The sequence below is a fragment of the Halichoeres trimaculatus genome, unplaced genomic scaffold, assembly GCF_033239565.1.
Source record: "Halichoeres trimaculatus isolate MK-OKI-2021-1 unplaced genomic scaffold, fHalTri1.1 fHalTri1_scaffold_14, whole genome shotgun sequence".
In the NCBI taxonomy this organism is placed as follows: Eukaryota; Metazoa; Chordata; class Actinopteri; order Labriformes; family Labridae; genus Halichoeres; species Halichoeres trimaculatus.
Genome location: NW_027437192.1, coordinates 13720294 through 13746029, shown reverse-complemented (window position 1 = coordinate 13746029; position 25736 = coordinate 13720294). Strand labels below are relative to the sequence as shown.

The 25736-nt window shown below is 40.8% G+C and overlaps 1 protein-coding gene across 2 annotated transcripts in view; it reads left to right on the top strand.

The window, feature by feature from the left end:
• dtnbp1b (dystrobrevin binding protein 1b) overlaps positions 1-25736 on the top strand; it is a 48388-nt gene that overhangs the window by 13536 nt on the left and 9116 nt on the right. For both annotated transcript variants that reach the window (XM_074687642.1, XM_074687643.1), the window contains exon 2: positions 23297-23464. In XM_074687642.1, coding sequence (XP_074543743.1) covers positions 23297-23464 — 168 coding nt within the window. The remainder of the gene's footprint in view (positions 1-23296; positions 23465-25736) is intronic.

The window sequence follows — 25736 nt, the reverse complement described above, 5'->3', positions numbered from 1 at the left end:
AATGTTATACTCCCTTTCAGCAGACTGTCTGCAACATTTTGGTGTTAGTTGCATGTTTGTAAGATAATTTGTTACCTGACAGTGTTGAAAATTGAAAACATGACCCAGTACATATTTCATATTCCAGATCTTAGTGTCCAGAATATTTTTGCAAAGTATCCGACCATTAGTCATGGAGTCGTGGATGTATATGGTGAAAACGGCCCTATCTCACAATGACAAAGAATCCTTTCAAGAAATCTTGGATCCAGACGGTGATCCAGATCACCCCCAAAATTTAACCACTTCTTCCTTATTCCGTTTTGAACATTTCCTGAAAATTTCATCAAGATCCGTTACGTTGCTCACTGACAAACAAACTCTCCCAAAAGCATAATATCCTTGGCAGAGGTAATTAACAGGACAAGATCAACAGATGCATAAATCATCCAAAGCATGATTAGTGATGATCAGTCTTAATCCCCAACCACCATAAAACAAGACTTCAATTGACCTTCATAATTAAATCAACTTCAAAAATGCACACATGCCCTGACACCTGCTTGAGATACTGGTTCTGGGCCTATAAGATATCCTGTATGATTTATCAGCTTCCCTTGATGAAATGAGCTGCTTACAGTACCCATACAGCCTGTTCGACTCCCCCTCTCTAACAAGATGAAATATACATCAAAGGAAACATGCTCTCTGGTCTGTTCTACATGCTGTGGTTACTGTACTGTTTGTTTAAAGCACATGTTCAGAGCGGGGCTGATGGGATATCTGTGAAAGATGGGATCAATATGTTCTTTTTCTCCTTGCCCGTCTCTATGCTCTTTCTCTTCTTCTTCTTCTTCTTCTTCTTCTTCTTCTTCTTCTTCTTCTTCTTCTACTTTTTCGTCTTCTTCTTTTTCTTCTTCTTTTTCTTCTTATTTATCGTCTTCTTCTTCTTCTTTTTGGTCTTCTTCTTTTTCTTTTTCTTCTTCTTCTTCTTCCTCTTATTCTTCGTCTCCTTCTTTTTCTTCTTCTTTTTTCTTCTTTTTCTTCTTCCTTCTCCTCCCCTCTCCTTTCTCCTTCTTCTCCATTCTCTTCTCCTTTTTCTTCTCTGTCCACTTCTGCATCCTTACATTTTTTTCTTCTTCTCCATCATCTTCTTTGCCTTCTGCTTTTTCTTCTCCTTCTCTGTCATCTTCCTTTTCTGCTTCCTCTTCTGCTTCTTTCTCTGCTTCTTCTTCTTCTTCTTCTTCTTCGTCTTTCACCTCAATGCTCACTTTTATTCTTATCCTTGTTCTTCTATTCAGCCTCCATCTTCTTGATTTTCAAACAGTTATTCTACTTCCTCTCCATCTTTTAATCTCTCATTTTTCTTGTACTTATCCTTCTTCTTCTGTCATCCAGCCCTCCTCTTAATTTTGGAACTCAAAGTAGCTATTACACACAGAATTTCTCACATTTTTTGTTTGTGAAAATATGAACTGGTGCAACCATTACATATTTCAATCGCACAGTTTGCTCTGGTTTTTCACTGCATCGGGCTGTTTTCCACCGAACAGATACACCATGGAAGGCCTGAACCATGATCTTAAATAAAGTGACATACAGAGAGCACTGCAGAGCTCAGCTATTATTCATCACACAGAGTATACTGTGTAGTGGTTTTACTGTTGAAGTTTACAGGGCTGGATTTCTGCTGTGTTAGAAGTTCAAGTTTGGCTAACGGCCTCAGATGAATGTCATCCCACATTTCTGTCTCCACCTCCTCTCTACATCTTTATCTGCTTAGTGAAATAAAAGGGGAAAAGTGAGCAGGTCATTTTTAAGAGGCGTCTCTGCTGACAACTCACTGATGTGGAGCTGTGTTTCTTGCAGTCGAGAAAAAGGCAGAGAGTTGTGTATTATGCATCAAAGTCTGTGTGAGTGTCCTGGAAAAGTAAAATAAACATCCTTTTTATAACCAAAAATAAACACAGTCTATGCATAATCTGCTTGGCTTTCTTTGGAGCACTTTAACGCAGTGGCTCTCTATTACACAAAGCCTTTCTCTGTACATCAGCCTGATATCCAAACTGCTTTTCTCCAATTCAGCAAATCACCTGAGGGCTCCTGTGTGCAATCTGCTTTCTGGATTTTCATCATCCTGTTTTTCAGTCCGCCGTGCCTTCTAGAGATTGCAACTACCTTCTTGTTGTGAGGATCAGATTGGCCAGATTTCACAGCACTTACTCATTACTACATTGCCCAGCTCCCCCTCCCTCCTTATCGTTGTGAGTAAAGCCTCCTTAAAGGCAAGCAATTAACCTGTTAGAAAACGCCTGTCATCCTCACTTTTCCTCCTTTTACTTCCGTGTTCAGTCTCTATTAGCAGCTCACAGACGTTTTAATGATATAAGATGTCTTAATTGCCTCCTGGGAGCTCTGGTGATTCTTTGAAACGTTTGCGTGATGAACTGTATGTGAATGTGGGTAAAGACTTTATGAAGGTTATAAATTCTCCCCAGCTTCGCTAAAGTTCGATCCTTGTTGTCAGGTGTTGAAAGCTCATGGGCTGAGCCCTGATTTATTCAGCAGCCCGAGGATTCTCCTCCTCATATTTATCTCCAAGCGCAGGGAGGAGAGTGGGAAATTATTTTTCTCATTATTCATTAAGACAAGTTAGTCCTTGTTTGACAGCATGGGTTTAGCTGCATTTGAATGGCAAATGAAGCAGAAACTGGAACTGCAACATTTTAATTAGAGCAAGAATTCAATTTCCACACATTAGGTAGCATCATTTGTCACCTGTGCCAGGTTACAGTTATTTCTCTCGGTGTAAAAATTGTACGATATGTTAATTATGCTCACAAGAAGCACAACATGCGCCCAGATTGGCAGAACATTTTGTTGGGAAACCAGTGAGATGTTTTTTTCGAGCAGATTGTGTGAGGTGGGCAGTTTGACAGGCGTGTTTCCTCCTCTTTGATTGATGGACCTTCTGTTTTGAAAACATACTGTCAGCTGCTGTCGGATAAAAGACCCCTGTCCTCTAGACCTTTGTTCTTTTCTAACAGGCTCATTTAGGTGTTATCAGGACATAAATCTGCCATTTGTAGACATTGTGACCAAGCTGGACTAGCAACCAAGGAGGCAAGAATGAAGCACAGGAGAATGTTAGCTGGATAAAAATATCTGTTCACGTAGAAAAACAAGAACAGAAGAGTTTGCCCCCACATGGACCGACCAAGCCTGCTGCAACATTTGGGAAATCCTTGAGCCACAAACAAAACAACAACACTTTTGATACAAAAAAAACAAACAATGCCATGCTGACATGTTCACAATTTTTATGCAGGGCTAGTAAATGCAGATGACTTTGGTGAAACAGTCATCACTTATTTTTGAGCCTCGTTCCTCAAGAGGTATTTGTCACAAGGCTAAAAGGAATTAGAAATTATTATTATAATAGAACTGATCATGTATTCAGTGTGTGTGAGTGAGCCCAGCATCACACAATGCTGACTACTGTGAGGGCAGTCCACATGTCAGAGAAGAGACTGAGCATTCTGTGCAGGTCTGCTTTACTGCCTCCTGAGCCCAGTCTGCCCAGGTGTGCTGCATTACTGACAAGATCTCTCTCAAGACTCCACCCACAGCTGTCTGAAGCAAAGAGGAGGCAGCCAAAAAAGGGAAAAGGCAGGAGAGGCCAAACTAGAGGCTGTCACAAAATCAGGAATCCGCCTGGATTTTCTAGAAGAAGAAACAAACATAAAGCAAGAACAAGCAATGCAGCAATGATGATGCAGTTGTTGTATGGAACACTGAAATTGGCCAATGCCTGCTCTGAGGGCAGTCTTAAACCTATGTGAAGTTATAGATGCACCACTTCCTATTAGACTACAGGAAGAAGTCAAATACCAAAACTTTTTATCCCAGGACCCCCCAAAACAGCATTCCCATAGACCAGCAACCCCTTGCTGTGGGAATACGCTAATCAACCCAAAAGCAATAAGTTTAAAAAGGGCTTTAGATACATAATTCAGCTTATCAGTGAAATAAATCAGAATACCTTTGTGCACATATTCTTAAATTTATCTGCTGTGACTGATACCACTGTAATCCTGCTTTAGTCACCTCACATGTGGCAACAAAGAAACGTGGAAAACAGAGCAAACCTTTTCTGTTTGGTTTCATATCAAATTAATCCTCATTTTTTTTATATTTTTACAGTAAGGATGAAATATGCAATTGTAAATTGTTTGGGTTTTGGCAGGTATCTTGCAACCCTCCGAAAGGTCCCGAACCCCCACTTTGGGAACCACTGTTTTATACAAATTAAACACAAACTGAAATGTTTTGAGTTACTTTATTTAACTCTAACTTTAATTATTATGGCCTACAGCTCCAAACATTTAAATAAATTTCTCTGAATATTGGAATGTTTCTTTTTGAGTTTAGGTAAATTACTTTTCAAGTGGAGTAGATACCATGTACTTCTTAGTCTAGGTCAGTAAGTGCATGTAGTCTCTGTGATGTCACTCGTCTGTTCCTGGGATGGAGTTTTGAAGCACATTGTTGGCAGCAGCCATATTGAAAATTAGGCAGACTTTGAGCTTCCACACTAATAGCCATAGAGTGCCCATTTGCCAATCAGCTGAGCTGTGCCTCTGAATGGGCAAACTTGTGTTTTTATTATCTTCTAAACTGCAACGTTAGAAAAAGTTTACCCCTCGCAGAGTGTGCGCTGATAAAGGAATTAACTAATCACATATGAGACATTTTTTTGTACCAGGCTGTAAACATTTTTGTTTCTAATGTGAAAAAGTTTTTTTATGGGTTTGGTGTGTCTGTGGTTTCCTGTTCTTCCGGAGCCAGCATCAAGCAGACACTCCACAAACTGTAGATTTGATCACTTCTGCATTGCCTCACACTTTAAGACCACGTGTTGCTGCTTGGTCAGAAACATGCAGTAACAATCATATGTGAGTTTTTAGCCTTCATAGTTTTCCAGGAGATGATCATCACAACTCTGCACGAGAAGAGTAAGCCATACATGGTCATTGCTGAAAAGGCCATGCGTGAAACACGTCAATGGAAAGTTGACTGGAAAGGGAAAAGTGGGGGAGAAAAAGGTGCACAAGCAACTCTTAAGACCCCAGCTTTGAGAGGATTGTCGAGAAAAAATCAATTCAAGAACCTGTAAGAGCTTCTGTTCTAATATTAACCAGACTGAAGGCTTATTTCTGGATTGTGTTTGTTTACAGTTAAAGCTTTTTTATCTGTGTTTTCAATCTTGATTCACATTTTGGCAGACTGACTCTGAATTTCAGCTCATTAACCACATTTTTGTTTTAGATCCTAAAAGGGCTGCACATCACTATCAGTGTCGAATGCAAATTCCAAGTTCATAAAATCCTCTCACAGCTCCCACAGATTTAAGCTGCTTTAGTTGTACAAAGCCACCAAATATACTCTCTGGTTACACAAAGTGTCTTCTTTGTCGAGCTTATATACACAACCTTTATTTAACCTGACTCTCCTGCTTGGTAACGTTCATCCGTATAACCAGCTGATACACAGCCTGGGTATGTGCCTTACCCTTTACCTCCCCTGCTGACCTTTCTATGCCGCTCCTGCTGGAGTGAGCTTGTTTCTCCCAGCCTGTGTGTTGTGCAACAGCATGCAGCCATACACATGTAGTGTACGCTTGAATATACACATTTAAAAAGGCCAGATGCCTTGCAGCATTGGATTTGTTATGAGGTAAATGTCAGCTGGCAGTGGGAAGCAAAACGTGGAGAAATATAAGATACATGTTCATGTTGCCTCCATGAAGGACATTAGCTTACTTTTCTGTGTTTTCCCTTTTCTTCCCACAATATTGTTCCAGAAAATAAACAAACAGTGGTGACTACCAACTATATACTTCTGCAGGAAGAAGACAGTGTTTGAACATCTCCCTTAAGTTTTTTGTTTAAGAGACTCCAGTTGTTTAAATTCATGAGACAGTTTCTCTTGCGACTCTGTGGTGTGTCAAATCCGATTACAAGTGTCTAAATAATAAATGCACCTTGAGCTCTAGGAGGCAGTTGTAATCATCATCATAATGTGTCATATTATGTAAGCTAGCTGTGGCTGCGTGTGGTTACATGTGCTTTGCACTGTTATTCAATCACAGTTTTGTGAAAGTGATTGTGACACTTTTTCGACCTTTTTAACCAAACTTGTACCTGAATAACATTTTATTGATTCAAGTTGATGTGAGTATTAAACACCACAGGTAAAGGCAGCACTTATTATCTGCCTCATTAGGCCAAAACTGTTGTGTCTCTTTGATTACTTTAGCAACAAAATGCTCGATTACCCGCCTGAGCTGGAATCAAATCTGGCTTGAAGCTCTCAAGATGATCCAGACTGGGGCTGTGTTTCAATCCCTCACAGTGAAGTCACTGTAAAATTAACGTTAAGCATCAGTAGCGTACTGTACAAGCAGAGGAGAAGCCAACGCAACTGAAAATGTTTCCACAGGGTGAAGAACATGGAGATTTCAACTTTTATTTCGTGTTATTTCACATTTCATGTTTTTGATTCATGGATTCAGGGTATGAAATGTAACATTTCTTGCCTCACACTTGCGGATATGACCTCGACCCCTTCTCACGTCTAATTGGTACATTCCTAATCCTGCACAGCGTTCTGCTCAGAGTGCTTCGGCCGCTAGCTGACACCTCTGATTTGCTGCAGGGCCTATCTGTCCGGTGTGTGTGTGTTTTCTCACATGTCTCTGCGTTCACTCCAGCCTGTCTGAACAATTTATGTCTTTCTATTCACTTGTTGTTGCAGTGTGACTAACTGTCAGACGGCAAAGCAGGTAAATAACAGTGGCAGCTTGTTGTTTTGACACATTAGTTTAATGTGTTCGTATGAGGACTCGGTCAAAAGGAATTATTCCGATCGCTGAAGGCTGTGTAATGGGCTGTTACATTTTGTATTGGTGCTGTGAAGCTGTGTGGTATCTTTCAACACATAATGAGTCATATTTTGTAATGAAAAATGTTCAGGCTGTGAGTCCCACAGAGCTTTCCCTCACATGGTGGGGAGCTGTTGCCTAGTTACATGTGTAGTTAGTAAAACTGTTAAAATGTGTGCTTCATCTCCTACTCGTTGAGAAGATACAAGGGAGAGATCAGGCGCACTGAATAAATACTTAACAAGCTACTGACTGTTGCTTTCTTTTTCCTTAAGAGTGCTCCTCTTTATCTCTGAAGCAGCTTCAAGCACTCACTCTTTCTAAAATATCTCAAGATCACACACACTCATGACTCAATAATATTTTTTCTTACAGACCAACAGTATCTTTGGTTTTTATTGTATTCATTTCCTCTGATGCAGCCCCTCATTACACTCCCATCATCCACAGCCGCACCGCTGCAAACATTCATTTGATTGCAAACCAGTGCAAACTGTTTCCTATACGTCTACCAGCTGTGGAAGCTTGGCACATAAAGTAACAATTGTGCTTGTCTTCTGAAACACAAACACACGGACATAATTTCACAGGAAAGATTTAAACATCTGTGCTCTTTGTTTTAGGAAGGGGGACTGGAAGCTACTCTAGGGGTTTGAATCTGATTTTGTTCAGTGGGTGTATTTTTATTTGCTATAAAACTCACAGCCAACAAACATTCACTTTGAGTTTGTTTCCAGATCTGATCTGTAATGTACTTAACCAGACAGTATTACAAAAAAACATTCCTGTGTGCAACCCAACTGTAACATTCAGAAATATTACTCAGTTGTGTTGAATACTTCATTCTGATTGGTTAAAATCTCATGGTTATCAGCTGGTACCACCACGGTCATTACGGACACTGCAACCCCTAGCCAGTATGTCTTCTTATGGGGGGGCAGTGGCTTGATGAAGATGTCTCCTTGCCACCCCCTGCACCCCTCATTGGGGTGTTGTGCCCCAACTCATAGCCTTCTTTTGAAGCCATAACCAACTAGAAAAGCACTGACCTCCACCAAGCATTTTGTGATTATCACTTAAGTCCTACTTTAATGTTATACTCCTTTTCATCAGACTGTCTGCTACAATTTGGTGTTAGTTGCAGATTTGTGTAATAATTTGTTACCTGACAGTGTTGAAAATTATGATGACCCAGCACATGTTTCATATTCCGGATCTTTGTATCCAGATTATTGGCAGAATCTGGATTGTACTTTTACATATGTCAGAAATTATTGTGACCTTGTCTTGTATTGTTTTGCAAAGCAATCTGACCATTTATCATGGAGTTATATACACATATGATGAAAACAGCCCTATCTCACAATGATAAAGAATCCTTTAAAAAAGTCCTGGATCCATACAGTGATCCGGATCACCTCCAAAATTTGATCAATTCTTCCTTATCCAATTTTGAACATTACCTGAAAATTTCATCAAGATCTGTTCATCAGTTTTTGAGTTATGTTGTTCACAGACAAACAGACAAACTCTCCCCAAAACATTTTGGTGGAGGTAACAACTCACCTTCTCTACCTTCTCCGGTAGTTCCTGGATTCCCCTCTACACACTTGCCCCAGACGTTCTGACAAGCCAGAGAAGCTTCCCCACAAATCCTCTACATCTGACTCCTACAGGGTGGATGGTTGCAGTCCAGCCTCGATCTCTACACTCTGCTGCTTGATCAGACTACTCGAGCTTCTTAAATTTATAGGCTTACTTCACTTACAAACTTAGTATAAAAGTATATGGAAGATTATTTTGTTGTCTAAACAATACTTAAGAGCAATAGTTCTTGTAACGTTGGAAAGCCTTTTATTTTGTCTTTTTAATGGTGCCATATTAGTTAAGAACAAGCATTTGTGGAATGAGCAACAGAGCTGAATGTGTGGGTTGTGCTCATGAAAAATTGGCCCAATCTTCTGGGATCTCTGCTAATGCCAACAGCTTATTCTGCTGTTGCTATTGACTTGACAGCAATGTTCAAGGTCCCTTTATTTCACCCCTAGGAGATTTGGTTTGCAGTGAGTCAAACTCCTTTGAATAACAACAGACAAACAGCACAAGATATACTGTAGCTGCAAAGATTACACGACAACGGTTTTAGGGTGAAACGCAAAAGTATTGTTGTGTTTTGGCCTCGTGTTTACACGGAAACAGTGTTTTAGCCGACGGAAAATGCAAACTTTTGAAAACAGCCTCCAGAGTGGAATTTTTCTGAAACACTGCCGACACTGTTGCCGTGTAAAGAATAAGCCAGCGTTTTCAGTGGAAACGCTTACGTACAACAGTAGCATTGTAGCCTGCTGTATCTGCTGACTGTCTTTCAACATGTGCATCTGTTGCTCCACTTTTGCTCTTAGTATTTACCAATACACCAGATGATCGGCTCAACTTCACTTCGGTGGAGAGCTACCAAAAGCGGCTTCTGGACAAGACAGTTATAGCATCACCTACAGGCCTGGCATGCTTACTACATTGTTTTCAGTCCCTCAGCGTTTAATGGTAAACCCAGATTTTTTTTACTGCATTTTAGCATTTCCGGATGAAACGTTGTCATGTAAACGGGGCCTTAAGCCATCAATAAAAACAAGTAGAAATGTTCCATTCCATTGCGGGGGCAGCAATGCCATCAGTGAAGACCAGTAGCCCCTGTCCCTGGCCACTTCCACCAGCTCCTCTTGGGGGATACTGAGGCCAGCTGAGGGATACTGAGGCCAGCCAAGAGATACAATCTCTCCATTGTGTCCTGGGTCTACCCTGGGGTCTCCCCCCAGCTGGACATGCCCGAAACACCTCTCCCCACCCAGGGAAGCGCCCGGGAGGCATCCTCATCAGAGGCCCAAACTACATCATCTGGCTCCTCTGGATGTGGAGGAGTAGGAGGAGTAGGATGTCCAAGCCGAACTCTGTCTCTAAAGCTGAGCTCAGATACCCTGTGGAGAAAGCTAATTTCAGGCACTTGTATCTGCGACCTTGTCCTTTCTGTCGTGACCCACAGCTTGTGGCCACAGGTGAGGGTCAGAATGTAGAGTGACCGGTAAATTGAGAGCCTTGCCTTTTGGCTCAAATCTTCTTCACCACAATGGACCAGTACAGTCTCTGCATCACTAGCCATGTATACATGGACCCAAAATTCCGTTTGCATTCGGTTTATTTGCTCAAACTGAAAAAATGTAACATTTGTATACACCTCATTCCGAGAGAAAAGTGCCAATCCGAATGGACATTTAATTGGTTTCACATGGGTGGAATATTCCTTTCCCCAAATCGATTGAGGTATCATGTATCCACTCAAACCGAAAGTTGTCAGGGTGCGTTCTTTCAGTGCATGCTTAGAAGTAAGACGGAACTAGAGACGCTCCACAATTTGTTTACATTTGTTTACGTTTGTTTGTAGCGGCGCATGTAGACCAGAAATTGTAATATTCCTTTCCATGTATACAATTGTTTTTGGAAAAGTAATTCAGAAAGTTTCCATTCAGAAAGACGAAAAACTCCTCATGTAACCGTGGCTACTGCGGATACCGCCCAATCCATCTGTCAATCTCTCGCTCTATTTTCCCTTTACTCTCTCCTGTGGGCAGTCCACCCTGTACAACTGAGAACCGTGGCCTCAGACTTTGAGGTGCTGATCTTCATCCTGTCCATAAAAGTAATGAAGGTAGAAATGTACCATTAGTAATCACAAGAAAAAGTAAAAGCACCAAAAAAAAGGTTTCAAATAGTAAAATGATAAATAGCCTCGTGCACCAGCTGTATCAAAGGCTTCTATACAAATATCTAACTCTTCAGATATCATACCACCAAATCTAAAGGTAGAAATTTTGATGCATGGCAAGGTTGAAATAAAAATAGAAACCATAAAGCACAAAAAAATCCATTGCCCTCTGTAGCTGTGAGGTCATGGAAAGCATGAAGAGAAGACAAACTGTGTGGTAAACTTGGTTTGACACCCACACTGAATACAGAACACTGCACAGCACCCATTTCTCAGCACAGCCTTCTGCTGTATTCAAACACCAGTAGTCTGACACAGAGCTGACAGCTTCATAGGCTACAGTGATATCAACTGTTTGAAACTGCAAATGGTGATGTGCCACAGCAGCCGTAAAAATCTCATTTTACTATGTCTGCTGCAACCCACCTGTCGGTCTTGTCACTGTTTTCTCGTATTTTTTAGAGGCCTTTGTTTAACAGAAACTATGAAAGCTTCGAAGTGGAGGTGGATGCTATTGTGAGCACTTCATACTTATGCATCAGAGCGAATGTGTTGCTTTGTGATACTCCACCCAAACACTTGTTGGCAGTGTGATTTCTATGCTTGTCAGATGGTTTCTCTTTTTCAGCCCTGCTATGTTTTCTGCTTGTTTGTGCTTAGGGAGATATGGTGACTCCAAAATTGTGCATTTGCATGAGCTCTGACCATCCAATATTCAGTCGAGATCTTGAAGGAACAACTTAAATGAACTTGTTAGACTGAGAACACCAAGTCCCTTTTTGGATTTTGTGGTTCTTGAAACAAAAATCAACAAAGAAAGATATTATTAAAATCAAATTTTAAGTTATTCATCCAGACAAAATCTTTTTTTTTCATTCAATAAGTGGCATAAAGAAACAAAAACAGTATGTCCCCAAAGGTGTTGTTGAAAAATGATGTGAGGGCCTGAACTCGGCAGCAGATGTATTGCAGCCTGCAAAGACTGGACAGAAACCTCTCAACTGCTGTCAAACACTCAGAGTGAAAACAGACAGGTGTTATTGATGGAAAGGAGCAGGTGGAGCAGGAAACAAGGAAAAGAGAAACTTCTGAGCTCATGTGGAGTTTAAAGCTGCGATCACTGAGCCACGGAGTGAGGTTTGAAGATGAGTGTGCAGTCATGGTCTGCAGCCAGTAAAAGTCATTATAAGTTCAGGTTTACAGATAAATGTCTGGGTGATTCATCCTGGAGAAAACACTGTTAAAATCACTGAACAAAGTAATGACTCACTACTTCTCTGTGTCTGTGTGTAATGTGCCTCATCACCTGTGCATGCTTTAGTTTCACACACTACGTCCATCCAGTCTCTCTGAGTTACATAACCTTTCTACTTATATAATTTAACTTAACATGCAAGTAGTTGTCATATGTGTGTGTGTGACAGAGTGATAGTGTGTGTGTTATTTACAACACAGGGAGCTGCCTTTGGCGGAAACCTGAGCACTCGAGAGATAAAGCAGGGCGGACAGAATCTAAAAATACCACGGCTGAGTGAGCACTGAGCTTAAGAAGAAGTAGAAGAAGAAGACGAGACAGTGGCTGTCGAGGCTGCTCGGGGTCTTCAGGCTGCTGTGCCACTGATGAAATATTAGGCCTTTATAAGCCAAAGGAAACAAATCCATCAGAGCAGACAGCTAATTTAAAGTGATGGCTAGAACAAGGAGGGCTTCAGATCTGATAGTGAATATTTGATCTGTTTGGGGAGTCAGTGTGATGTAAAGTGGATGAAACAGCTTTGGTGAGATCAGAGATGGATTGTTTGATTTTGAATGAAAATAGAAATAAAGAATCGTTTGAGCTCATGAGGCATGCATTTTTAGAGTTTATGTTTATGGACCAAAAAAGCAATTAACATGTGGTCTGGTGCTTGTTCAGTTGCACTCAAAATTGATTAACTCACATTGCAGACTTGATTTTTAGGCAGAATTTTAAAATCTTTCATTTGTTTGCAGTCAACAAAACAAATTAAAACACTTTTAAGAGCACGGCGCAACTAATTAAGTTCAACAAAAAAGACACTTTTATTGACTTCTATTTCAAAACTTTCAACCCCCCTATGAAAAGCATCTTTAGTACTTAGCAGAGCTGAAAACATGATGTATAGCAGTATAGCAACTGCTGACAGTATTCCATAGGACTCTCAGGCCCTATTTACATGACAGTTTCAGCCCAAAACGGAAAAAATGCAGTGAAAAAAAAATTGTGTTTGCACAGAAACATTCAAGGACTGAAAATGCTGTGGTGGTGGACACCAGGCCTGTAGTTTGATCTATAACTGACTTGTACAGAAGAGGCTTTTGGTAGATCTCCACTGCAGTAGAGCTGAAGTAGTCATCTAGCATGTTGGGGAATGCTGACTGCAGAAGTGGTGCAACAGATGCACATTTTGTTAAAAGACAGTCAACAGAATCAGCAGATTGAGCGGCACAAGAATGACATAGAAGTCTACAACTTTTGTATGCATATGCGCAAAGTGGAGCTTGACGTTTCAGTTTCCACTGAACTCTGGCTTTTACAGGCAATGGTGGCTTCAGAAAAAATTCGCTCGGGAGGCCGTTTTCATACATTTCTGTTATGGGTAAGCTAAAACACAATTTCCATGTAGGCCACTTTAGAATATTCCAGCACTTATCCTCATATTCGATTGAATCTAAATTGCACTCTACACAAGCAGGTTTTGTTGCAAGATGAAGAAAAGCAGCCCCAGAGCATCACTGAGGCACTGCCATGTTTCACTGTCAGCTATGTGGTTTTCCTTCTCCAGACTAACTGCTGATCGAGGGGCCCAAAAAGTTCCAGTTTTATCTCATCACTTCACAGACTTCAATGGCGTCTTGATCTGGTTTTGAGCCTACTTGAGCTGCTTTTGCTTGTGGTTCAATAATGGTTATCAGAGTTCAACCATGAATAATAGGGGTAGAATAACAAATCAATGGAACATAGTTGATGTAGTTTCCTTTTTCAAATTTGAGTCCTTCATTTTAGTCTGTGTTTACCAGCTGGACTGGAAAAGGTTAAGATGTCAAATCCTCTGAGTAAATCTTGAAAAGTGACACTCGTGATGTACATTTTTGGCAAAATATGGCTTCTGATGTAATCTGTAGACATCATTCAACTTTTTCATTAATTCTTGTGTTTAAAAAAAAAACTAAAAATTGCAATAATCAGAACTTTCAAAGTTCAGAGAATCAGAATTTGAATTGCATTGGCACCCCAAAAAACATAAAAGAATCAAATCAGGGGATAAACATATAAACCCCTGTCCTAACAAAGAATTCCAGCATTTAGTATGCACATCGCTTTAGGTTTATTGTAATGACAAACCTACTTTTGCTATGTAGGTTGAATAATTTTTGAGTGAAACTATTTGTTTACTTTCTGGGGCTGAGTTTAAGGCTACACTAACCTTTTTATTTCCAAGTGCAAACTCCTGAGCCTTGACTCGAAGGTCATGCCCAGCAGTCTTGTCTCTTTCCCCTTGTCATTTCTTCATGTGACACAGATGAAAACATTTACCCTCTACATTTCCTGCATTTCTATCTCTAGCTGTACTTCCTGTCTGCACACACCTCAGACAAACAGGTTCTATTTTCAGTCTTGTGGCAGCCATTTGAGGCAATTTGCCTGTCCGTCTATTCATTTGTCCAGCCAGGCTTCAAACGTAACCTTCTTTCTAGTGGCACCTGATATGCAAAGTACTCCACAAAGTGTAAATGACTGTGGACCGGCTCCGGTGGTGGCTTGAATTGGCTGCTGATGACTCATAAAAACGTAGATTTCCATTTGAAAAGGGGGCAGTTAGCGTCGCTTGTTATTTACGGTCACTTTAATGTAGTCTGTCGGCGTTCACACTGAATATTCTTTACACCTCGTAAATCTTACTAAACAGCATTCTGAAAGAGTGAGATTGGTGCTTTAAAACCGCCTGTTGAAAGGGAGTAAAATAAGTTCCCTTTGCCAAGCCCAAATTAGCACTGTCTCTACAAAAGAAGGATGTTGACCAAGCCTGTATGATGAACACTTAGCAGTAAGATTAGCATTTTTGCTCTTTGAGCCAAGCTGTGAGAAAATGACTCTATTTAGTGGAATCTAAAGCTAGAGTTGAATCCTTAAAACTTGAATTGGCCTTGATGGCGTGTTTCCTCTCAGCTGCAGTTCTTAGCCCCCTCCCATCTACTATAGCTGTGAATAAAGAGCGCGTCGAGGAGGGTTTGTTCTTAGCACTTCTAAATATGGCTGCACATTTACATGCTGTTTAAGGAACATGCACAGTTCTGCTTCAGACACAAACTCAGACATTTGAGAAACAGACTGGATGTTTATGAGAGTGAGTTCATCAGCAGGTAAATGACTCTCTGCTTGTTTAGTGTGTCTAAATATGAAATGGGGATATAAAAAGATGCACAAACAGGTGCATGATCACCCACATGAGCGCTGCACCTCTTGCGCTCACTGTCACACATACGCACACCCGAACATACCAGCCTTTTTCTTGTGGCTTCTGCTTCCTGAATTTAAAAAGCACACGCCAGACTCTCATTTCATCTTCTGCTGCAGAAAACAGAAATGAGTACAATTACATCATATGTCTCATGTCATATTGATCGGCCGGCAGGAATAGCCATCAAAACAAGCAGAGCAGGATTATATAATTGAATTTATATCCTTTTTTATTTCCCCTGTGCTTCGGGTCACACAGCAGCGGAGAAGTGAGAGAGAGAGCAGACAAACACCTTGTGAATACTCGGTTTGGACTGTTGTCTGCTGAGAAGACAGAAACAGACTGTGTGGGGACAGGGTCACTTTTCCAGCCTGCATGATGAGTGTGGGAACAGATACACCAAGTACAAACTCAGGTAGTATGCCAGAATTTTTAATACCCGTGATTCTGCTGCTGAAAATGTTTGAAAGTGAAAGTATTGCAGGAAGTTTTCTGCAGGAGATTTTTGTTCATGCATTGCTCTTGTGTTATTTTTGGTAACACTTCATATAAAGCACTTTCATTGATATTTTCTTGCTTCGTAGCTACATGTTGGCTATTTATGAACCTTTACGCTATGTTCTAACACTTTTTTAAGAAGACTTGGTTGTGTTTAATATGCTATTCTGATTGGTTAAAAGAAGGGACAAGCTGATCACATGATCCTGTCTGTGTTCATCACTGGTAATGAATCGCTGTTGGTCAGTGTTTTGTGGATTGGTATGAATGTGTTAGCTACAGCACCAGTTTGAATCCCGTTTGCCTGGTGGGCCTCTCTGTGTGGAGTTTGCATGTTCTCTCTGTGCATGCGTGAGTTCTTTCCAGGTACTCGGGCTTCCTCCCACAAAAAGCAAGCGGCAACCTCCGGCCTAAGAATATGAGACAATGCAGAAGTGCTAAAATCTGCTGTTTCTCGAGTGTCCGCTTGAGGCTGGCTCCAGAAGTACCAGAAGCCACAAACACTCCAAGCCAAAAAAAGACGTTTTCAAAGCAGAAATTAAGCTATTTACAGCCTGGTTCAAAAAATGTGTCCTATTTGAATTGCTAAGTTTACTATCGGCACACACTGTACAGGGGGTGAATTTTTCCTAACTAGGCGGTTCAGAGGATATGATCGTAAGCTCACCCAATCAAAGGCATAGTTCAGGTCAAGTGACTGACAGGCGCCCTAGAGCTGTATGCGAAGCCCTTGCCACTTCCAATATGGCTGCGGTTCATTTTCCGTCCAAGAAACAGACATCAGGGAGAGTACATCCATGTTTTATACAGTCTATGACAAAACAGGCAGATCAGGTCACTCTAAATTTTCTTAACTATTCTTTTAACTCAGGATAGGTCAAAATGCTCTACCCTACGAGATGCCCTGTCAACTGTAAATAGGGACGCACAATATACAGGTATCAATACAGGTATCAGCCGATGTTGGTCATTTTTTTAACACATTATCTGCCGATGTTGGTCATTTTTTGAACATATCATTATTGACCGATGTTGGTCATTTGTTTTACATATCATTATCAGCCAATGTTGGTCATTTTTTTAACATATCAGTACCGGCTGATGTGTAAAAGTGGATCGATATTTACTGATTAGCTGCCGGCCATTTTCAGATCATCTTGAACGATCTTTCAAGACCCAAATGATATTATTTTCTATGACTATGTAAGCACCAAAGCTACCTAAGAAGACTGGACCTCTTCCTTTATTTCTCTCTTCCTTAATTTGATCCAAAAACAGACAAATCATCATCCTTTTTTTATCTCGTTCATCTTAGGTGCTATATCCTTTGATCCCCTCCATGGTCGTCTTTTCTTACGATCATGCCACTCTTTCTCTCTGAACTCCCTCAACACATCATGTCAGATTGTTTTTTTTTTGTTATTAATTTTGTTTCAATATTGATATCGGTAAATATCAGTTATCGGCCATAACAGCAATATTAATATTGGATATTGGTATTGGCCCAAATTTTCATCTCAGTGCATCCCTGTCTATAATTTTTTACAGTCAGTAGTGGCTGTTACTAACTGGATCTAAAGCTGCAGCTCGTGGCTGTCGCAGTTAAAATATCTTCATGTTTGAGGCTGAAATTTGTAAAACATTTACAACTTGAAACTTTATGATAATTCTGTTGCATTAGTGACATTTTTTAATTGTGTAGCTGACTAAATGCGCACCCCCTCGTCTTGAAGGTAAAGATCATAAGGGAGAACAAACATGCTGAGGTCGCAGAAATAAGCAGAGGGGGCTGTCAGTAATTGCTGTGAAGAGGCCTGTAACAGGCCAATTCTTGTGCCAGAGAATAACTGAATAGAGTAGAATTTGTGCCTTTCTATGTAAAATATCAGTGACTTTACCCACAGAGGATCTCCATCCTTGCATTCTTTTCAGATTAGGTGGCTCAGTGCAAGCTTGTTCACCAGTGCCATCAAAAAACATTTGTCTCTGTAATTAAATTAGATGATGTAATTTCATTCGACATCATCTGCTGTGACAAACATAATGCAATTGCCCCAGCCACAGTGAATCACCAGTAGATGTGTGTGTGTGTGTGTGTGTGTGTGTGTGTGTGTGTGTGTGTGTGTGTGTGTGTGTGTGTGTGTGTGTGTGTGTGTGTGTGTGTGTATGTGTGTGTGTGTGTGTGTGTGTGTGTGTGTGTGTGTGTGTGTGTGTGTGTGTGTGTGTCTGCGTAGGAGAATCCACCAAACACATCACATGAATGTGTAAAATTTAGTTTTCCATGTTGTGCCTTTACAACTTCCATGTGCAGTGGGATGTTAAAGTGTCAACATGACCGTACGAACATGCAGCACATGGAGAATTTCTTGGACTTAATGGCTTCCACACTGAAGTCATCAGCACAAACTTAATCCTGCAGGCAGAATATGGGCGAGAGCTAAAAATAGTCCTCAGCAGCTTCAGTAACGGGCGTAGCAGGATATGGTTGTCTGGTTGATGATGGTAGGTGAAGAAATAACGAGAGGGGGAACGGAGGAGGGAAGAGAAGATGTCAGAACAAAAAGATGAATTTAAACGACAGGTGGTTTTATGTTCTAAAGACACCATATAAAAGCAAATCATTAAACATTAAAGAACTGACATTCATCAGAGAGGGAAATCCTAAAAAAAAGCACATCTTTGCTTAATGTCTTTTTTAGGTTGAGGAGCTTTTTGTTTTGATGGATCTCAGACTTTTTTTCTTACTTTTCTATATTTGAATCCTTCAGGATGACTTCCTTGGCAACTGTGCCAGCTCTACCTTTGATTGTCCATCAAACACAGGCTCAGTCCAGGTCTAAACAAGCAGACAGCCCTGGCTAATAATGGATTGAGAACCAGATTAGAGACAGACAGATGAAAAGACATGATCTAGCTTCATCATTGATGCCGTCTGTCTACACACCCTAATTATAGCTGAATGCACTGCCCTCTTTCTCTCCCTCTGTAGCTCTTCTTTCCAACCCCACGCAATGCTTGACAATACGAACAAAGCTTCCCTGAGGCCCCTAATCTAATAGAGCAGTCCCTACAAGACACACACACACACACACACACCAGCCATCAGACAGAGTCAGAAGGGAAAGATTGGGGAGTGATGGGGGAAAAAGACGTGTAGTCAGATAAAGGAGATAAATTGGACTCTGAGTGCAGAATGACATAAAGAGAGTTTTTGTGAGAGTCTCAGAGGAGTGTTGGTGTGATGTCTATCATACGGCAGCTCTGATGGGACCTCATTGTTCCCTTCTTTGTCTGTGTGTGTCCATCTGCTGCTATCCCCTTTAGGGTCCTGCTATATTTTATCATGACTCTAGCCTGCGTGTGTGTGTGTGTGTGTGTGTGTGTGTGTGTGTGTGTGTGTGTGTCCTGCAGTACAGTTAACACTCTTGAAGTAGTGTATTGATTTTTGTCAGAGCTGATCTGCACTGAGAAAAAGGTGGAGAATGGTGCAGCGCTGTAGGAGACATGCAGGACGGTAAGATGTGTGAGGTGGAAATACAAAAACAGTCAAAACAACCAACCAATGACCTGTGTGTGTTTGTGTGTGTGTGTGTCTGTGTGTGTGTGTGTGTGTGTGTGTGTGTGTGTGTGTGTGTGTGTGTGTGTGTGTGTGTGTGTGTGTGTGTGTGTGTGTGTGTGTGTGTGTGTGTGTGTGTGTGAGTGTGTGAGTGTGTCCGCTCTCCATCTGCCAGCATCTCTGACCTTGTTGCTGTGATAAATAAGTACGCTATCACTGGTATTTTTGTACTTAACTCTGTTGTCTGCAAGGCTGTGCTTTCACCTTTGTTTGATCAAGGACAGCAAGTTTCTTTTTACTCCCATCACTGCAGCAGAGAAGAATTGGAGTTAGTGCATTTCCACAGCATCCTCACCTTATCCTATGAAAGATTTTTAGTTACCACATGTGCCTTTTGCATATAACAGCTTAAGTACTAATGTAGGATGCATACAGAAAAGAGAAGCTTGAGAATGGGTGTATTTCAAACCATTCATGTTTTAGTGCAGCTTTTAAGCACCTCTGTGTTATGACTTCACGCCTACATAGAATCACTTTCTCCACAGTAACTGCTCCGCTGCTGAATAAAAACTTGGATTTGGTGGTTTTTTTTATGCTACATATTATCTCCGGTTATGATCTGAAAACCTGTTACCTGTCATTTTGTCAGCGGTTACATATTCTGCCTGTACATTAGTGACAGTGCTTCATGTCACAAGTGAACACTGTGCAGCTCTCATAGAGAAATAACTGAGCTACAAATCAAACATCTGGATATCTGGTAATAATATCATGTGTGCTGGGCCCAGACTTTAAAGAGGGGTATTATGCTTTGTCATATTTTTAACACTGAAAAAATCAAACAAGGCTGGATGTGTGTACTAAATGTTTGGAGATTTTCAAACAGCGACGCTGTCATATGCTGCAAAAATTCCTGGATCTGTCTGCTTGAAACGGTCCCTTTGAAAAATTTGCATGAGACCTTCACGAGATTGAAGAGAGAAGACTTCCTGAAATGATGAGGTCATCACGTAAGGATCTCCTAACTGGTTCATGACCCGTTATAAGGGCTGGTCCCTAACACTAATGTCTGCTTGCAGCTCTGCCTCCAAGGGCCTAATCAGGAGGAAGGGGATCTGTGGAGTAAGAAGCTTTAAAGCAGGGATCTCAAGCTTGTGCCATGGAGGGCCAAGAGGCTGCAGGTTTTCTTTGCAACCAAAAACTCCAGCAGCTGATTTCACTGACTAGTCCCTGCTCTCTGCTTGTAGGTGAGGTAGTCGGTGAAATCAGCTGGTGGGGTTTTCTGCTTGGAAAGAAAACCTGCAGCCTCTTGGCCCTCCATGGCACGAGTTTGAGATCCCTGCTTTAAAGAGACATCAGCTAAACTAAGTGTTTCACACAGGGGCTGAAATAAGGGTTGTTTAAAACACCAGTGTGATTTTTTTTTCAAGATTTTAATTATGCAAAGCAACTGCACGAATACCAGAGGGACAGTGTAAAGAAAGCATAATACCCCCTCTTTAAATGTTTCTCTACAAACCCATAAATAACTTTGAATATGCAGAGGATGCATCCCAGCAGGTGGAACTTTTTAATCACACGCTCACCTGCTGAGGTTTATCATTTGAGTTAACTATCAAATATACCACATACTGTGAGCTGAAAGAGAGAGGGTGGGTGCACTTACATATTTCACAGTGCAGATACAAAAAATTTACGAGTGATTTGATCAGGAATTCTGATGCAGTTCCTAAAAAGTCTGTCTGCTGTCAGGAAAATGCAAGAGGCATGCTGCGGTCAGACGTTTCTGAGTGACAGCTGTCTCATTTTAAGGAGCCCCTCACAGGTTTGGTGCACTTTTTGTTATCATGGTTTGGCTAAACTAGCAGTGGGGTGTTTATTTGCAGTTGTGTGTGGCTCTGTTCATCTTAGATCAGGACAGAATCTGATACACAAGTGATGACCAGCAGGTTTCTGACCAGTGCTGAATATGTTGAAACCAAAGAAATAAGTAATGAACAGATAAAGAATGATGTCTCCAACCCTTTTTTCCATATCTAACAGCCTATGAAGACACTGGATGCATTAGACATTTAATGTGCAGCTTCCTGGCTCTTGCCCCAGCAGTTAGTGTCAGCCAGTGGTCTTATATAAAGCTGCCATCCATCAGAGCAAGACAAGAAACCTTAAGAGACAGCCTGTTGGAGACTCCAGGCTGAAGACATGCTCACAGTCTCAAACAGAGGGTTTTTCTACCTGCAGAGTCATGCTTTCTACCCGTGGTCACTCCCCTATGCCCCTCCTGCCATGTCCACTCTGATTGCTCTGGAAGCTCCTGACCAAGGTGAAGGGTCAGGAGTCCTGTGAGGGAAAAGCCAATAGAAAAAAATCTGTACATCAAAAGATCAGCAATAAATCCATTATTTTTGAAGCTTTTCTAAGATGTCGAGCAGACATTTCAGATAACAAGGAAATAGCACAACAAAAGATCTAAAAGACCCATTTAGCAAAACTCCAAATTCATACTCAGGTAAACTGTTCAAGGTTTCCCCTTATTTCAGTGTTTAACAGATCTTAAAGGGGGGGATTATATACACCCATATTTTAACCATAGATTAAAGTAACAACGCTGGATTTAGAAATCCCTGAATCTGCCAAAACCAGTCAAGACTGTCTGTTCTATAAAAAAAAACATTAACAACAAACAAACAGCAAAAGACCCTCACCAGATGCTCACAAGACTTGCTGAAGTGATTGAGTCATTACCTGAGGGTCTCCTAGCTACTTCATGGCACATAACATGGGTGGGCCTCAAATACAGAGGTGCAGGCCTCTAGAGGGCTAGCCAATCAGAGGGAGGGGGTTAGTAGAGCGTGGAGCCTTAAAGAGTCAGCAACTTCAATGAAGAGCTTCAGACAGGGGGTAAAAAACAGGTTTTCGAAAACACCAACAAGAGAGAAAAAAGGGACGTGTTGGTTGTAAATCACATGCAGCTACAAGGAGGGTGTCAGAGGAACAGTATAAAGCCTTTAAATAGCACAGTACCCCCTCTTTAAGGTAACTCCCTGATTTAGAATACAAGGATTAATGAAGTTAAAATCTAAGTTCATAACTTTTTTAGATCTTAAGTGGTTGAACCTCTTGTTTCAAATCTAATAGACCAGGAAAGTCAGATTTGGAGGTCCCTCACAGAGCTTGTACAGACCCATTATTTCAGACACTTTTTTCAAGTAAATGAATTTTAAATAGTTAGACCCTTAACTCAAAATCTGAAAGACTGACAATGTTGAACCCCTTTTCAACTCAAAATTATCAAGTTGAACCCGTAATAAAGAACATAAGTGATCACTAAGGTTAGACATTTCATGTAAAACCCAGTTTCTGGTTGTTAACGCATGACTACACGATCTTTAAATCCAAGAAATAGAACAAAACAGCACAAACTTTGCAGTTACTTGAGTTTGAGGCAAGAGAGATGTACAACCACTTCAGTGGCCCAGCAGGACGGAGGGTACACACAGCAGGAGACGAGCCTCTGTTTACCAAACTGTGTGCAGCAGGATTGGCTGTACGCGTGAGACTTCTGTGAGTGTGGTCCCCCCTGTGCAGCCCACAGGAGACTGAGTATTGAGTTTCCGAGGGTGGAGTGAATCGCAGAATCCGTGAGCTCTGTGGAGCACTAAGCCCGACATCGTTCTGCTTCAGTAAAGATTGACCCCAGCCTTTGGAGGATGAGTTCTGCTGCTTTCTCTCCCCCACAGTTCCCCGTTTCATTTCGATTTGAGCATCCTGGTCAGAAAGGTTTGAAACTGGGGTTCAGTTTAAAATGTACTGGAAAATAATTCAATGTTTACTACTTTTTGTTTGTGTGTTGATGGCAGGACAGCAGATCTCTGAATAGATTTCCATGACATGAACTCAGGAAAAGAGTTTCAGATTTTCAGTTTTTGTCATATTTGAAACAAGTCTCTGAATCTCTAGGGGTTGTTTTAATGATCACTTTTATGAGATGTGTTCACTCTTCAGGTGCTGTCGAGTTTTTCATGTATTTGTCTTTTGTCTAGCTTCTTCTCTAAACTTCCCTCCTGTTTTCTCTCTAGTGGAGCTGGATGCAGATCATGCACAGAGAGTCCCCGGGGCCGAACAGGGAGGCATGCCAACTCCCCAGGTCAAGCTGAAAGAGAGGCAGAAGTTCTTTGAGGAGGCCTTCCAGCAAGACATGGAGCAGTATCTGTCCACTGGCTACCTGCAGATCGCTGAGAGGAGAGGTGAGAAGGAAAAGCAATGAGGTTAGATGTTTTTTTACAGGTGACGAAGCCCTGATCTCTGATTATATTTAGGCTGATCTAAATTGAGCATGTGTTGAGGCCTCCTGAGGAAGAAGGATCATTTCAGAGGTGTGATTTAGCTTTTGGTGTCCTTAACTAATTCAACAGCAAATGCAAAGCTATCAAGCATTCAAGTGAATTAATTCCAGAACCACGATAGCATCAGCCAAACCTTCACACTTCAGCTGCATATCAGTAGATTGAGCCATAATAGCTTTCTGCAGCGACGCTCCACACTCTGAGTGCCTGTCGCTAAACCCACAAGTAGAGACATTACTTTGAAAAATGCCACCGCACCATATAAATGTAGTCTTCCTCAGGGATTGTAATAGAATCCTGCTGCAGTATACCCCATGTATTACCGCTAAAATCCTGTGCTGAAATACCCAGAGGATGTGCTGAAGTGAGGGACTGCATACTGCTCTGCAAGATGCATTGGGCTCTGGTGGTTAAGAGATTGGAGTGTGATTTTTCTTCTTCTTTAGCTCATCCATCCTGCTCCCTTAATCCTCTAGATGTGGCTTATTAGAGGGGATTGTGAAGCAGCAAGGAGGGATGGAGTGAAGGGAAAGAAACTTAAGGAGTGAAGAAGGAGAGAAGCTGTGCTTCTACTTTTCATAAAAATGGCTTTTTAGTTGTTTGTTTTTTATTATGATAGTGTGAGAGAAATAGAAGTTCCTTAGGCTACAGTTTTTGGAGCAGTATGTGAATGTTCACAGCTCATTGTTCAGAGACTGGTTAAGATCTGATGCAGCTGGAATTTATTCATTTCAGATAAGTAAGACTGCTACTGTAAAAAGCCTCTCTCCTTAGCTCCTGCTCTGATATCCAATAGCTAAATAGAATCAGCTGTAAGTGCTATTAAATATCAGTAATCAGATAAAAAAGAAGGACCACCACATTAAGAGAATGTTTTGAGGAAAATGCTCACACTTCATCCTGTTAACTCTGTTCACAAGGAAGCCATTTTCTCTGGCTTTTTAGGAGAAAATGCTTTGATTCCATTTGAAGAGTGTGATCCTGTATTCCAGCTTGACCATAAAGAAAGTGTTTCCGACAAGTTCATTACTACTTGAACAGACAGCAGCTGCAACAATGTAGGGTCAACACACAATGCTTAGACTGGAAATGGTTAGGCCACCACCCAGTGTAAGGTGTTTTTCACCACCACCCTAAATTGACAGAAAAGTGACCAACTTAGTTTCTCTAACTTGATCACACAGTTAATTTAATTTTGCAGAGAAAAATTTCATGTGCAGAGACAATTTAAGAAACCTCAGCTAAAATTGATGTTTTTCAGCTCATTTTTTGAAAACAGAGAAAAGACACGTTGCCTTAAATTTTTAGTAAGATTTGTGTTATTTTAGTGATTTCATCACTTTCCAGAGAACATGGAAAAATGCAGGGAGGATATTTATATGATTTACAGATTTTACTAAGACGTGTTGCCATGTAGCTGAGTGGTTCAACAGTATGGTTTCTTGAAAGTAGAGTTGTAGTTTGTTCATGAGTGAGTCATTATCAGTTGTTTCAGAAAACAATATTTTAATGTATTGGCATTAGAATGTATTTTGTACTTTTAAATACTTCAGTGTTTTCAAAAATGAGTACTTAAGAACTTAAACTTGAGTAAAATTTTGACCAAGCAACTTTTACTTGTAGCAAAGTAAGAGTCGAATACGGCTATCAGTACTTTAACTCAAGTACTGGAGTTGAGTACTTTGCCCAACACTGCTGTAATATGAGGTAATTACAATAGCCAGCTACCATAAGTGTTAGCAACACTGTTTCTCTTAGCCAATCAACTTATCTTTTAGTATTACTGTCATTGTTTGCTAACAACTGTCTTAGCTAGCTAAGTGTTACTGCAAATACAATCATAGATAACTGTGAATATAGTACATCTATACTGTAAAATTATCCAGTAGCTTCCTGCAGTAACTGTGGGGGACACTGTTACTCTTAGCTAGCTAACATACTGTTTCTGTTAATATTACTGTTATAGTACTGAATTATTGTTACTGAAAAGATGGTGCTAGTGCTAACTGTTAGCAAACTACATCTGTAATATGAAGTCGTTACAATATCTAGCTACAATAACTGTTAGCAAAACTGTTTCTGTTAGCCAATCAACATATCTGTTAGCATTACTGCTATTTTTCGCTAATATCAGTGTTAGCAAGCTAGCACAATCCTTCCTATCCTTGTAATT